Here is a 16,355-nt window from a genome sequence, read left to right as displayed (position 1 = left end):
CAGCTGGAGGCACATTTTTTCTATGGAAAAGTGTACCTTCAGCTGTTGTGTAACTACAACTCCCAGCTTGCACCAACAGCTAAAGTGCATGCTGGGAGTTGTAGTAGTGCATCTGCTGGTTGCATAACTACAACTCCCAGCATGCCCGTTGGCTGTCGGGAGTTGGGTTGACTGCTGGGAGTTGTAGTTTTGCAACAGCTGAAGGCACACTGAGTTATGTAGCAAACCAGTGTGTCTCCAGCTGTTGCATAACTACAGTCCCCAGCATCCCCAGCCAAAGTAGTATGCCTCCAGCTGTTGCATAACTACAAGACCCAGCATGCCCTTCCGCTGTCCGTACATGCTGGGGGTTGTAGCTTTTGCAACAGCTGAAGGCACACTGGTTGCAAAACACTGAGTTTGTTACCAAACTCTGTGTTTCACAACCAGTGTGCCTCCAGCTGTTGCAAAACTACAACTCCCAGCATGCACTGATAGACCGTACATTACAGCAAGTATCCGGCTGCAAGTTTGAGCTGCGGCAAATTTTCTGTCGCAGCTCAAACTGCCAGCGAGAAACTACTGTGAACCCCCCGCCCGTGCGACTGTACCCTAAAAACACTACACTACACTAACACACAATAAAAAGTAAAAAACACTACATATACACATACCCCTATACAACCCCCCTCCCCTCCCCAATAAAAATGAAAAACGTCTGGTACGCCACTGTTTCCAAAACGGAGCCTCCAGCGGTTGCAAAACTACAACTCCCAGCATGCACTGATAGACCGTACATGCTGGGAGTTGTAGTTTTGCAACAGCTGGATGTCCCCCCCCCCAATGTGAACGTACAGGGTACACTCACATGGGCGGAGGATTACAGTAAGTATCCGGCTGCAAGTTTGAGCTGCGGCTCAAACTGCCAGCGTGAAACTACTGTGAACCCCGCCCGTGTGACTGTACCCTAAAAACACTACACTACACTAACACACAATAAAATAAAAAGTAAAAATCACTACATATACACATACCCCTACACAGTCCCCCTCCCCTCCTCAATAAAAATGAAAAACGTCTGGTACGCAACTGTTTCCAAAACGGAGCCTCCAGCTGTTGCAAAACAACTACTCCCAGTATTGCCAGATAGCCACTGACTGTCCAGGCATGCTGGGAGTTTTACAACAGCTGGAGGCACCCTGTTTGGGAATCACTGGCGTAGAATACCCCTATATCCACCCCTATGCAAGTCCCTAATTTAGGCCTCAAATGTGCATGGCGCTCACACTTTGGAGCCCTGTCGTATTTCAAGGCAACAGTTTAGGGTCACATATGGGGTATCGCCGTACTCGGGAGAAATTGTGTTACAAATTTTGGGGGATATTTTCTGCTTTTACCCTTTTTAAAAATGTAAAATTTTGGGGAAAAGAGGCATTTTAGGTAAAAAAAAATTATTTTTTTTACATATGCAAAAGTCGTGAAACACCTGTGGGGTATTAAGGTTCACTTAACCCCTTGTTACGTTCCCGAGGGCTCTAGTTTCCAAAATGGTATGCCATGTGTTTTTTTTTTGCTGTCCTGGCACCATAGGGGCTTCCTAAATGCGGCATGCCCCCAGAGCAAAATTTGCTTTCAAAAAGCCAAATGTGACTCCTTCTCTTCTGAGACCTGTAGTGCGCCAGCAGAGCACTTTTCACCCCCATATGGGGCGTTTTCTGAATCGGGAGAAATTGGGCTTCAAATTTTGGGGGGTATTTTCTGCTTTAACCCTTTGTAAAAATGTAAATTTTGGGGGAAACCAAGCATTTTAGGTAAATTTTTTTATTTTTTTTTACATATGCAAAAGTTGTGAAACCCCTGTGGGGTATTAAGGTTCACTTTACCCCTTGTTACGTTCCCCAAGGGGTCTAGTTTCCAAAATGGTATGCCATGTGGGGTTTTTTGCTGTCCTGGCACCATAGGGGCTTCCTAAATGCGGCATGCCCCCAGAGCAAAATTTCCTTCAAAAAAGCCAAATGTGACTCCTTCACTTCTGAGACCTGTAGTGCGCCAGCAGAGCACTTTTCACCCCCATATGGGGTGTTTTCTGAATCGGGAGAAATTGGGCTTCAAATTTTGGGGGGTATTTTCTGCTATTACCCTTTTTAAAAATGTAAAACTTTTGGGAAACCAAGCATTTTAGGGACTTTTTTTTTTTTTTTTTTTACTTATGCAAAAGTTGTGAATCACCTGTGGGGTATTAAGGTTCACTTTACCCCTTGTTATGTTCCCCGATGGGTCTAGTTTCCAAAATGGTATGCCATGTGTTTTTTTTTTTTTGCTGTCCTGGCACCATAGGGGCTTCCTAAATGTGACATGCCCCCCAAAAACCATTTGACGCTCCTTCCCTTCTGAGCCCTCTACTGCGCCCACCGAACAATTTACATAGACATATGAGGTATGTGCTTACTCGAGAGAAATTGGGTTTCAAATACAAGTAAAAATTTTCTCCTTTTTACCCCTTGCAAAAATTCAAAAATTGGGTCTACAAGAACATGCGAGTGTAAAAAATGAAGATTGTGAATTTTCTCCTTCACTTTGCTGCTATTCCTGTGAAACACCTAAAGGGTTAAAACGCTGACTGAATGTCATTTTGAATACTTTGGGGGGTGCAGTTTTTATAATGGGGTCTTTTATGGGGTATTTCTAATATGAAGACCCTTCAAATCCACTTCAAACCTGAAGTGGTCCCTGAAAAAAAGCGAGTTTCAAAATTTTGTGAAAAATTGGAAAATTGCTGCGGAACTTTGAAGCCCTCTGGTGTCTTCCAAAAGTAAAAACTCATCAATTTTATGATGCAAACATAAAGTAGACATATTGTATATGTGAATAAAAAAAAAATTATTTGGAATATCCATTTTCCTTACAAGCAGAGAGCTTCAAAGTTAGAAAAATGCAAAATTTTCAAATTTTTCTTAAAATTTTGGGATTTTTCACCAAGAAAGGATGCAAGTTACCACAAAATTTTACCACTAAGTTAAAGTAGAATATGTCACGAAAAAACAATCTCGGAATCAGATTGATAACTAAAAGCATTCCAGAGTTATTAATGTTTAAAGTGACAGTGGTCAGAATTGCAAAAAATGGCTGAGTCCTTAAGGTGAAAAAGGGCTCAGTCCTTAAGGGGTTAAGTTTAACAACAATTGCAAAAAAAAAAAAATTTTTTTGGGGGGGGGGGGGAATATTGACGCAGTTATACAGTAGAAAATGGGTCAGGACAGCTGCATCCGATTCTGACACAGCTTCCCACCAAAGAACACGAAACAGAACCGAACACATGCAATGAAAAAAAAACCCATTTTTGCAGCTGCCATGAAAATAAATCACAGAAATTACAAGGATTACCCGAATGACAATGGGGATAATCTGCATGCAAATCTGGAACCGCTCCACACCCGCAGCAGAATCAAACACCATCAGGCGTGTGACCAGACCCCCAGGGTCAAAAAACTATTTAGGAAAACAAAACGGCTGTCCGGGCATGCTGGGAGTTGTAGTTTTGCAACATCTGGAGATCCGCAGGTTGAAGACCATTGGTATTGGAAGTTATACTTACCTGTCCCCGCCGCTCTGGACCGTCACCGCTGCCCTGGATGTCGCCTTCCATCGCTGTCGCTGCATCCCCGGGTTGTCCCTGATGCTCCGGCAAGGCCTCTGCTTCCCCGGCATCCTCGCTCTCCGTCGCCGCCATCACGTCGCTACGCACGCCGCTCCTATTGGATGACGGGACAGCGTGCACAGAGACGTGATGACGACCATGGAGAGCGCCGACGATGCAGGGGATCCCGAAGAGGACGCGACGGAGCCCCGAGGACAGGTAAGTGATCGTCATTGGACCACACGGGGCACCGTAATCGGCTATCCGGTGGCAGCTGAAGCAGTCTGCGCTGCCGGATAGCCGTTTATGCGATGGCCCCGACATGCAAAAGCATCGTATGTTGATGCTGCCTCTGAGAGGCCATCGTATGTTGAAATGATCGTATGTCGAGGCCATCGTAGGTCGGGGGGGGGGGGGGGGTCACTGTATATTAGGCACAGCTGAAGAGCTGAGCACACTTCATATGTGTCCAGTCTCGACTGCTATCAGCAGCCAGGACCTGTGGCTAATGGTGGACATCAGCAATAGGGTTTTAGATGTCGCAATCAAAGTTGATTGCGGCATTTAAAGGGGTACTCCGCTGCCCTGTGTCGGAAGCTCCGCTCCCCAACGTCCGGAAGTCTATGGGCCGTCACGCCCCCTTCCCATAGACTTTCGCTGAGGGGGCAGGTGTGACGTCATGAAGGGGGCGGGCGTGATGTCACGAGGGGCGGCCCTGAACACGGAAGCCCGCACACAGCGTCCGGAACACTAAACTTCCGGACGCTGGGGAGCGGAGCTTCCGAAACATGGTAGCAGAGTACCCCTTTAAAATGGTAAAAATCTACTGCCAATAGAGCACTGATAACACTGATTAATGTTGTGCTATGGCATAGCATTGAACAGTGTATGCAATCTAATGATTGCATGTAATAGTCCCCTATGGGAACTAAAAAATTTTGAAAAAAATGTTAATAAATGTGAATTACACCCTTCCCTAATGAAAGTTTGAATCACCCCCCCTTTTCCCATTTTGTAAATAAAAAATTCTTGGTCACTTTATAAACCATTAAAAATGAATAAAAAGCGATCAAAAAGTCCCAATACTACAATAAAGTGTAGTACCGATGAAAACTACAGATCACGGAGAGTTGTGACATCACGGCTCCGCCCCCGTGTGACGTCACGCTCCACCCCCTCAATGCAAGCCTATGGGAGGGGGGCGTGACAGCTGTCACGCCCCCTCCCATAGGCTTGCATTGAAGGGGCAGAGCGTGATGTCACACGGGGGCGGAGCCGTGACGTCACAACACTCCGTCTCTGTGATCGATAGTAATCAGATCCGGAGTGAACACACACCGGGGACTGATTTTAACGGGGTGCGGCGTGCAAGATCACGGGGTCCCCAGCGGCGGGATCCCCGCGATCAGGCATCTTATCCCCTATCCAAAGGATAAGATGTCTAAGCGACGGAGTACCCCTTTAAGCATACTACTTTTTGTAAGAAAGAAAGTAGCTTTTTTTTCTTTCAATTTCAACGTAGAGGGAGATTTAAATATGCTGGGAGTTGTAGTTTTACAACAGCTGGAGGCACCCTAGTTAGGAAACACTGGTGCATGCTGGGAGTTGTAGTTTTACAACAGCTGGAGGCATCCTAGTTAGGCAACACTTGTGCATGCTGGGAGTTGTAGTTTTACAACAGCTGGAGGCATCCTAGTTAGGCAACACTTGTGCATGCTGGGAGTTGTAGTTTTGCACTCTGGTTGTAAAACACTGGAGTAAATGGCCAATGTAGAGGGAGATTTATCAATGCTGGGAGTTGTAGTTTTACAACAGCTGGAGGCACCCTAGTTAGGAAACACTGGTGCATGCTGGGAGTTGTAGTTTTACAACAGCTGGAGGCTCCTAGTTAGGCAACACTGGTGCATGCTGGGAGTTGTAGTTTTACAACAGCTGGATGGACCCTAGTCAGGCAACACTCGTGCATGCTGGGAGTTGTAGTTTTACAACAGCTGGAGGCACCCTAGTTAAGCAACACTGGTGCATGCTGGGAGTTGTAGTTTTACAACAGCTGGATGGACCCTAGTCAGGCAACACTCGTGCATGCTGGGAGTTGTAGTTTTACAACAGCTGGAGGCACCCTAGTTAAGCAACACTGGTGCATGCTGGGAGTTGTAGTTTTACAACAGCTGGATGGACCCTAGTCAGGCAACACTGGTGCATGCTGGGAGTTGTAGTTTTACAACAGCTGGAGGCACCCTAGTTAAGCAACACTGGTGCATGCTGGGAGTTGTAGTTTTACAACAGCTGGATGGACCCTAGTCAGGCAACACTGGTGCATGCTGGGAGTTGTAGTTTTACAACAGCTGGAGGCACCCTAGTTAAGCAACACTGGTGCATGCTGGGAGTTGTAGTTTTACAACAGCTGGAGGCACCCTAGTTAGGCAACACTGGTGCATGCTGGGAGTTGTAGTTTTACAACAGCTGGAGGCACCCTAGTCAGGCAACACTCGTGCACCTCCCAATATCATCATCACCATCATCCCAATATGTTAATTTTCAGGGACACCAAGCCACACCCAGGGCCGGAAGAGGTCACATGGTCTTCCCGCACCACGTGACACGTCCCGCAGCCTTCCTCCAGCCATACACACCCTCAGCCAACCATCGCGCGACTAGTAGGAGGCCCCTGCGTGGTGATTTCTCATTGGCCGGCCTCCGGACCAATCAAAACTAGCCATCTGGGTGCCCTGAATGGCAGGACCCGCGGACCAATGGAAAGCCGACACCGGTGCCGGGCCGGCCAATAGGAACGCCTCGTGTAGGCGGGAGCACTGAAGGCATATAAGAGCGGCGCTCGGGCAGCTGCGGGTGCTCAGTGGTTCTCAGACAGCTACCCGGTGACAGGTCTCCTCTCAGGGCATCACCATGGCCCGCGTCCCCCTGCTTGTCCTCCCGCTCTTGGCGACTCTGTGTCTCGCTGACCCCAGTATCTACTTCAATGAAGAATTCTCAGATGGAGGTAAAAAAAAAAAAAAAATAGATACCAATATGCATTGCTTGAAACTGTTCTGCGGACTACAACTCCCAGCATGCATGTCATGCAGTCTTTTGTATTCCATGTGCAGTTTAAAGGGCTGTGTTACTTTAATGACAGGGTGGCACTGTGTTGTGTGTCCCAGGAGGGCATTGTGGGTCATTAGCAATGTGTTAGATGTAGTGTGTGTTATTATAGCTAAAGTGTCCTCTGGGGGTTATCCTCATCCTCTGTAATCAGGGTGCCTCCAGCTGTTGCTAAACTACAACTCCCAGCATGCCTGGGCAGCAAACTTCTCTCTGGGCATGCTGGGATTTGTAGTTTTGCAACAGCTGGGAGGGAAATGAGCTGTTTTACGTGTGTGTGTATATATGTGTGTGTGTGTGTATATATATGTGTGTATATGTATATATATATATATATATATGTGTGTGAATCTGGTTCCTGAAATGCATGACACCCTTGCCTAGTGATTCTGTGTTCCATGGATTGCTTGCACTAATGAATGGGGTATAGGTATATGTATGTATATATATATATATATATATATATATATATATATGTGTGTGTATATATATATATATATATATATATATATATATATATATATGCGCCCATTCATGAATACGAGCGTACAGTGCGTACAATCTGTGCAGCACAGCGTCGCCAGTCATTGGTGGTATAACAATGTAGGAACCGGGTGGTCTTGCTTTACAGAATGTATAGGTGTATCCCACTATTCTAAATCCTGTGTCGCACGCCCTATACCATAATGTAGTACCAGCGATCAAAAGGTGGGCCTTAAATGGGATGGGTGGTTCTCCCTTGTCCCCGTCCTGACTCATCCTCGCTGACCGTCATGCGGATATATGGAGTAGTATTGAATCTTCTGGAAGCAGGAGGAGGGGGGAGGAGGGAGCTGCTGCTTCTCTGCACCTTAACCCCCCCCCCCCCCCCCCCCCCTCTCCCCTTTTCTCATATGGAAAGAGAAAGCACTGCCGGCTGGCACGATGTGTAAAGTGTATACACATGCTGCTGTAGTTACTAAACAATCCATCCAGCTGTTGTAAAACTACGACTCCCAGCATGCCCGGACAGCCGAAGGCTGTCCGGGCATGCTGGGAGTTGTAGTTTTGCAACAGCTGGAAGCCTCTCGTATGGAAAACCACTGATCTTAAGCATAGCCACTGTAATGTGGAAGTAGTTGCAACTTCGATCATACTACAACCCTCATCTAGTATAAACTGTGTGCCTCCAGCTGTTTCAAAACTACTACTCAGCTGCTCATTATAGTTTTGCAACATCTGGAGGTTCACAGTTTGAAGACTACTACTCTAGTATTGTTTATTATGAAATAAGTCGCACTTGTGGCTAGAATAGTTTGCGTACCTTTTTTTTTTTTTTTTGTCCCCATAAACCTGTGATTATAAGGTGGAGTCTTTATTTTACGATCTCTTCTATGGCGTCTTACAGATAGCTGGAAACAACGCTGGCTGCCGTCGAAGCACAAGTCAGACTATGGGCAGTTCGTGCTTTCCGCCGGCAAGTTCTACGGATGTGCTGAAAAAGACAAAGGTAGGTGACCCTACAGCAGCACCTTGATTTCAACGGTCTCTTTAGCTGTTGCAAAACTACAATTCCCATCATGCCCGGACATTGGCTGTCTAGGCATGCTGGGAGTTGTAGTTTTAAACAGATGGAGACTGATATAGAAAACGCAAACTGCGCTCTTAGTTATTGTGAAACTACAACTGATCTGTTACTTGGACTCACTGGGGGGAGATTTATCAAAACCGGTCCAGAGAAGTTGCTGTGTTGCCCATAGCAACCAATCAGATCGCTTCTTTCATTTTGCTGAGGCCTTGTTAAAAATGAAAGAGGCGATCTGATTGGTTGCTATTAGAGATGAGTGAGGGTACACTAATTTGATTCTTCACTAACTTCTCTGCTCGGCGGTTGATGATTTTATCCTGCATATATATTCAGGTGCTCGGGTGGCTGGGAAAGGTGGATACAGTCCTAGGAGAGTCTCCAGCCACCCGAGCACCGGAAAGCTGAACTAATTTATGCAGGATAAAGTCATCAACCGCCGAGCCGAGAAGTTTGTGAACAATTGAATCACTGTAAGTTCGCTCATCTCTAATAGCAACCAATCAGATCGCTTTCATTTTTAACAAATGACAAAATGAAAAGCGATCTGATTGGTTGCTATGGGAAAACGCAGTAACTTTCCTCTTGACAGGTTTTGGTAAATCTCCCCCTCTGTTCTTTAATTGCCTTTACTGGACTCCTCGTAACTTTTGCTTGTTTTATTCAGGTCTTCAGACCAGCCAGGATGCCCACTTCTATGCCCACTCTGCCCGCTTTGACTCCTTCTCCACGAAGGGAAAGGCATTGGTCGTCCAGTTTAGCGTCAAGCACGAGCAGAACATAGACTGCGGCGGTGGATACGTGAAGCTGTTTCCCGGCACATTGGACCAGGCTGACATGCACGGAGAGTCCGAGTACAACATCATGTTCGGTAGGTAACAAGGGGTGTAGGGCTAAGGAATCTAAACTATGGACCTCCAGCTGTTGCAAAACTACAATTCCCAGCATGCTGGAGGTTGTAGTTTTGCAATATCTGGAAGTCCATAGTTTGGAGACAATTGGTGTAGAGTATACAGGACCTGCCAGAATAGGTGCTATGGGGGGAGATTTATCAAGACTGTCCAACGGTAAAGTTGCAGAGTTGCCTATAGCAACCAATCAGATCACTGCTTTCATTTTTGAAATGGCTTCTGAAAAATGAACGTTTTGATTGGTTGCCGGGGGCTTGCATGACAGTCCTGTCCAGAATGCTGCACATAGATCAATGGATTGGACGTGTAAGGGAATGTACGGGTTTCTTTATAGAAATCGGTCACTAGTAAGAAGTGCTGTAACTGATTGAGAGGCGCAATGTTGCAGAATTGCATTATGGGTACTATAGGCCGCCTACATAAACTGCAAAGTAAGGTTTGCATTTGCATTTTGAACACCTGGTTGCATTTTGAACACCTGCTGATGTCTTGGGTAATGTCACTGGCTACTTTGCATTCTTTCATCTGTGGACAGCAGTGAAATGGCAAAACCATTCTAATCACTCGGACAGTTTCTCCCAAATGGTTGAAAAACTACAACTCCCAGCATGCCCTGATAGACTGTGGCGGTCAGAGCTTGCTGGTTGTAGTTTTGCCACCAGTTGGGAGAACACTGCGCTAAATCTCAACACTGTATCCCAACCAGTGCGCCCCCAGCTGTTGCTAAACTACAACAGTTTAAGATTTGAAACATTTGAAGGTGCACTGGCTGAGACACTCGGGTGTGGACATGGGAATCTGTTGACAATTGGGGATGTGATTTTTAGGGAAGCAGTCATCACTTTGAAGACCATGCCCTGGTTAGTTATAACTAGTTATGATGGAGGTTGCCTGTCATGCACCCGTCACTTCACCCTCCAAGGTCCTTCACTATTCTCGTTCTTTAAATCTGCCGTCCTTTACCCCTTCATGCATAGTGAAGCATTAATGCTAAATCTGATGTCAGATCATTTAGGGAGTACCTGTCATCAAACTATATACTAAAATACTACATATTTTCTAAACTAACTCTGATTATATTCACAAACTATTCCTAACACCCCTCCTGCACAAAAAAAAAATATAATAATTCTGAGATCTTAAAAGCTGTGTATCATACCTTTCCCCTTGCTCACATTGTGTGAGCTCCCGGCAGGAGAAAGTGGGCGTTTCCCAGCCGGGAAGACATTACTGAAGCCTGCGAGAGCTGTGACTCCCCATGTCCCGCACGCACTTCCTGAGTTTGGACTTCTGCTAAGTCCGGGTGGAGACCAAATGCACTATTTGGGAACAGAGCCACCTAGTGGCTGTTTTTTTCAATCACATTAATAACATATAAAGGTTGAGAATTTTAAGAGCAATTAAATAGCAAAGTGTCTTATAATAACATAAGGAACAATATATTAAAAGTTTAGTTTGGTGACAGGTACTCTTTATTGGCTTCTGTATTAATCTTCAGGTCCTGATATCTGTGGTCCTCCTACTAAGAAGGTGCACGTAATCTTCAACTACAAAGGAAAGAACCTGCAGATCAACAAGGACATCCGTTGTAAGGTGAGGAGGTGCCGCCTTGTCTGACTAGACTTGTTTGGGTGCGTCCGTGCAGATGGCGTGCCTGTCCTAGCAAGTTCCCAACACTTCCAACTCCCAGCATGCTGGGAATCTTAGTTTTGCAACAGCTGGAGGCACCCTGGTTGGGAAACACTGCCCTATCTAATGATGCTCTAGTTATAGTGAGTCTCCCTTTCTCCCTGCAGGATGATGTATACACTCATCTGTACACCCTAATCGTGCGTCCCGATAACACCTACGAGGTCAAGATAGATAATGCCAAGGTGGAATCTGGCAACTTGGAAGACGATTGGGACTTCCTTCCCCCCAAGAAGATCAAGGACCCTGAAGCCAAGAAGCCTGATGACTGGGATGAGCGCCCCAAGATTGATGACCCTGAGGACAAGAAACCAGAAGTGAGTGGTGGGCTCCACCTGTAGGAAGGGTATAGACAGGTCCTGCGGTGGACTGGAGACTGAGGTCCTTCTTATCCTTGTAGGACTGGGAAAAGCCAGAGCACATCCCTGACCCAGATGCTGTGAAACCAGAAGACTGGGATGAGGAGATGGACGGAGAGTGGGAGCCACCGGTCATCCAGAACCCAGAGTACAAGGTGAGCAGATGGATTGTACTGAAGTGGTCTCTAAACCGGACCTCCAGATGATGCAAAACTACAACACCCAGCATGCCTGGACAGCCGAAGGCTGTCCAGGCATGCTGGGTGTTGTAGTTTTGCAACATCTGGAGGCACATTGGTTGAGAAACATTGCTCTAAAGTCTCCAATTTCATAGTTCACCTTTGGACACCATTGGTTTACACAAGGGTTTAGACCACCAGAGCAACTCATTCCCTATAGACTTTTATAGGTAGTGTAGTGACCTCTAGTGGTCATAAATATATGGTACCTTAATGTCATGGCTTTATGTACAATGTATTTTTGCAGAGTAGTTCAGATGTTCCTAGAGAAATACTTTGCCCCTAATGTAGCAATATTGGTCCACCATCTGCACCCTGCAGAGATTTTACGGACTCCCGGGCAGTATCAGGTTTCCCTTGAACAGATTATGTGGTAACATTAAATGGAGTGTTCAGTATTAGAATTTGTTTTTTTCCTTTATCTATAGTATTTAAAAAAACAGCACCTCTCCTGTTCACAGGACATGTGCAGGATTGCAGCTTAGTAGCTCATGATCTTGTTAAATTTTATAATCCTCCCAGTTCGCTACCCCTGACTTAATTTTATTAGTTTTCTACCTTGATATTGCTCTGTATTTTCTTCTGTCAGATTCACCGACTGGGAAGGGGTGTTCCCCAGCAGGCGTGACATTATCTGAAGCCATACAGGGGAGAATTTCCTCCCTCACTCTTCTACACACAGCCCAGAGCAGATCAGTGTGAGATGAGCTATGTTTGGATAAGGCTGCACACACCCCCTCAGCACTTCAGACTGCATTTCCTGATTTGGGACTTCTGCCAGGCCAGCAGGAGTCCAAAGTCTGTCCAAGAGATGAGGGGGAAATGTGCTCTGGACAAGTAGGGAGACACCTAGTGGCAGCTTTTTTTGAACACAAATAAAACCTAGAAAACCTGAACAAAGTACATTTGAGAGTATTTATTGACCATAAGGAGTGCAATAGCAAAAATTTGTTTTAATGGCAGTGCTCATTTAAATGAGGCTAAGCTGCAATACCAGACACTACCATAAAGATAAGGGGAGCTGTTTTGCAAAAAAGCAGTTCTAATGCTGTACAACCTCTAATGACATTTAGACTGTCCTAGTTGGTACAAGCCCCAGCCTGTATTTGAGCACCACAATACTTTGTCACTGCTAATACTGTACAATCCTTACATCCCAAAAGGGAGAGTGGAAACCTCGTCAGATCGATAACCCAGACTACAAAGGAAAATGGGTCCACCCCGAGATCGATAACCCAGAATACACCCCAGATCCTAACCTGTATGCCTATGAGGACTTTGGTGTGATCGGCTTTGATCTGTGGCAGGTAAGGATACATCTGATTAATGGCGGCCTGGCCTTGACTAGAACCGGACCACTTTGTCTTATTAATGTCCTAGATTTTGGATTAATAAACTTTCTGAATTTACAGGTGAAATCCGGAACCATCTTTGACAACATCTTGATCACGGACGATGAGAAATACGCAGAAGACTATGCCGCCAAGACATGGGGTGTCACTAAGGTATGTCATTAACTTTCTGTCACCAGTTGATTTAAAGGGGTAGTTCAGTGGTGAAAAACTTATCCCCTATCCTAAGGACAGGGGAAAAGTTTGAGATTGCAGGGGGTCCGACCGCTGGGGCCCCCTGCGAACTCTCTGTACGGGGGCCAGGCTCTCCGGCCAGATAGCGGGTGTCGACCTCCGCACGAAGCGGCGGCAGACACGCCCCCTCAATACATCTCAATGGCAGAGCCGGAGATTGCTGAAGGCAGCGCTTCGGCTCTGCCATAGAGTTGTATTGAGGGGGGAGTGTCGGCCGCCGCTTCGTGCGGAGGTAGACACGCCCCCTTCCCGCGGGCTGTCGGGGCTCCGCGATCTCAAACTTATCCCCTATCCTTGGGATAGGGGATAAGTTGTTCACCACTGGGTTCACCACTGGAGTACTCCTTTAAAAGAAAACAGATTTGTAAATGACTTCTATTTAAACAATCCCAATCCTTCCAGTACTTATCAGCTGCTGTATGAATCACAGGAAGTTCTAATCTTTTTGAATTTCCTTTGTCTGACCACAGTGCTCTCTACTGACACCACTGTCCATGTCAGGAACTGTCCAGTGCAGGATAGGTTTTCTGAGGATTTGCTTCTACTCTGGACAGTTCACGACATGGACAGAGGTGTCAGCAGAGAGATCTTTGGTCAGACAGCTGGAAGTTCTCTTCTCTTTGAATTTCCTTTCTATGTACTGGAAGGATTAAGATTTTGAAATAGAAGTAATGTACAAATCTGTAACTTTCTGGCACCACTTGATAAAAAAACACTTTTTTTCCAGTTGAGTACCCCTTTAACGCCATATTTGTAGGCTCCAAAATGAATGTATGACTCTTGGATAGATTAATAGAAGTTACTGTTACATTCCAGTCTGTTCCAAAGCCCATGCTGATATTAGGTTAGGGTTTCCAAACCAGGGTGCCTCCAGCTGTTGCAAAACTAAAACTCCCAGCATGCCCGGACAGCCGTTGTCTGTCCGGCCATGCTGAGAGTTGTAATTTTGCAACAGCTGGAGGCACCTTGGTTGGGAAACACTGGTTTAAGGCATTGTATGGTAGAATAGGTTTTTTTTAGGAATCAGGGGTCTACTTAATATAGGTGTTTATCAACAGGGTGCTGTTGCAATGCTCCCAGCATGCAAAAAGCCAATGCTTATTTTAGGGTAGGTTTCCCAACAAGGTTGCCTCCAGCTGTTGCAAAACTGCATGTCCAATCGGCATGTTGGGAGTTGTAGTCTTGGAACAGCTTCAGGCACCCTGGTTGGGAAACACAGATCTAGAACTGCCCCACCATCAGCAATACTTTACACCGGTGTTTGCCAACCAGTGTGCCTCCAGCTGTTGCAAAACTACATCTCCCAGCATGCCCGGACAGCCAAAGGCTGTCCGGGCATGCTGGGAGATTAGTTTTGCAACAGCAGGAGGCACACTGGTTGGGAAACACTGCTTTACACAATCAGCTTCTTAGAAACAAATGAACCATGGTAGTCAAGTGTGATTAACCCCTTCATGCCTGCTAATCCATGTAGTGTAGACACCAGGAATGGCGCTGTTAAGGGATTATGGGTGTCCTACTGTAATGCTGCGCCCCTATAAAATACGGGTGATCCTCCTTTGCTAACATGACCACCTTCATTTCCCAGGACGCGGAGAAAACCATGAAGGAACAGCAAGACGAGGAAGATCGTAAGAAGCAGGAGGAAGAGGAAAAGAAGAGGAAAGAGGAAGAGCCACAGGAAGAGGAAGCAGACGATGACGACGATGATGAAGAGGAGGAAGAGAAGAAGGAAGATGATGATGATGACGACGATGACGAGGAGGATGAAACGCCTCAGAAAGATGAGCTTTAAAGACCAAGGCTTCTTTCTGACCTCCCTACCAGCGCTCCCCTTCCCTGGGCGTCATGTCTTAGATAGGAGAGGGGAAATGGGATCGTTCTGTCTCTATGAGACTCTAAATTTATATATATTTTTTACAGTTTTTGTTTTAACCCTTTATTTGGAAGACAGTTTGTTAACCTCCCTCCCCCGCCCCTTTCCCCATCTCCTCTCTCCTCAGACCCTTCTGTGTCCAGTACGGTCACCGCCTCTTCCCCATTCCTTCCATTGCAGTAAATGGGTCCCTGCGGCAGTACTGGGTGGCTCTGCCATTTTGGAACCACTCACCCCTTTTATAACCGTCTGAGGGGCTTGTGAGGTGCATAGACCAGTCATGGCGGCTGGTGTGCGCTGCCATATTCCATTATTCCCTGAATCCCCTTAAGATCTGGGTCTCATTGCAGTATCAAGACTATTCAGTGTTCTGCCCTACAGGGGCATTATAGCATTTGTCAGACTGACCCAGCACCTGCCATCTCAAGTGAGGAAGCTATTCTGTGCCATGATGCCGGTCTGAATCAATGCCTCATGCACTAGTAGTACCTATGGAACAGACGGGTTTTGGTCACAGAATAGCTCTTCCTCACCGACCACTTAGGTAAATGCCTCACCTACCCTTGTATGTATGTCAACACGGTCTGGCATTGGGTCCACTCTTGAGTGCCTGTCTGGCCGTAGCAGTAGAGCTTGCACTCTCCATAGTCGGCAGTGTTTCGTGCTGACGTTTCGATCTGGACATCTGACCACAAGTATTTAGATTGACTTGCCAACACATGCCCCTCAGTGTCCTGTGATGTGGTGAAATCTGCCCTGCTTCAAGCTGTATGCTTATTTATATTGATTCAGGGCTCCTCCTCGCCAGAATGTATGAATGGGTTATGTTTTGGAATGTACAGATGTCGGTAAAAAAAATAATTTCTAATTAAAAACATTGTGTCCAAACTGTTCTGATTTTTTTTAATTAAAGTTTTGAAAATTCAAATAGAACTTTGGTTCCCTTTACACTCCTATTTATCCCAACCAGGGTGCCTCCAGCTGTTTCAAAACTACAACTTCCAGCATGCCTGGACAGCCGAAGGCTGTCCAGGCATGCTGGGAGTTGTAGTTTTAAAACAGCTGGAGGCACCCTGGTTGGGATAAACTGTGCTCTAAATTTTAACCATTAAGTCAGTCAGGCAACCTATACTTTGAACTGAAGTGGGCTCCATTTCAATAGTATGAACTAGAGATGAGCAAATGTAAAGTAAATTCGATTCGTCATGAACTTCTCGGCTCGGCAGTTGATGCATTTCCTGCATAAATTCAGCTTTCCGGTGCTCCAGTGGGCTGGAAAAGGTGGATACAGTCCTAGGAAAGAGTCTTCTAGGACTGTATCCACCTTTTCCAGCCCACCGGAGCACCTGAAGGCTGAACTAATTTATGCAGGAAAAGTCATCAACTGCCGAGCCGAGAAGTTCGTGACGAATC

General features: G+C 46.1%; 1 protein-coding gene across 1 annotated transcript; it reads left to right on the top strand.

The window, feature by feature from the left end:
- The first annotated feature begins 6,458 nt into the window (after positions 1 to 6,458).
- CALR (calreticulin) lies at positions 6,459 to 15,830 on the top strand. The gene is made up of 9 exons (XM_056570450.1): positions 6,459 to 6,617; positions 8,106 to 8,207; positions 8,950 to 9,153; positions 10,692 to 10,786; positions 10,990 to 11,199; positions 11,283 to 11,396; positions 12,644 to 12,787; positions 12,893 to 12,985; positions 14,655 to 15,830. Exons 1-9 carry the CDS (start codon positions 6,524 to 6,526, stop codon positions 14,859 to 14,861), a joined length of 1,263 nt encoding a protein of 420 aa, XP_056426425.1. The 5' UTR covers positions 6,459 to 6,523; the 3' UTR covers positions 14,862 to 15,830.
- The last annotated feature ends 525 nt before the right edge of the window (positions 15,831 to 16,355 follow it).

The sequence above is a fragment of the Hyla sarda genome, chromosome 4, assembly GCF_029499605.1.
Source record: "Hyla sarda isolate aHylSar1 chromosome 4, aHylSar1.hap1, whole genome shotgun sequence".
Taxonomy (NCBI): Eukaryota; Metazoa; Chordata; class Amphibia; order Anura; family Hylidae; genus Hyla; species Hyla sarda.
Note: the sequence above shows the minus strand (reverse complement) of the source record. Positions and strands in the feature narration are given on the sequence as shown.

Coding starts and splice junctions, on each gene's coding strand:
- CALR (XM_056570450.1), top strand. CDS start 6,524: ATGGCCCGCGTCCCCCTGCTTGTCCTCCCGCTCTTGGCGACTCTGTGT. Junction 10,787..10,989: donor ACAAGGACATCCGTTGTAAG/GTGAGGAGGTGC, acceptor TTCTCCCTGCAG/GATGATGTATACACTCATCT. Junction 12,986..14,654: donor AGACATGGGGTGTCACTAAG/GTATGTCATTAA, acceptor TTCATTTCCCAG/GACGCGGAGAAAACCATGAA.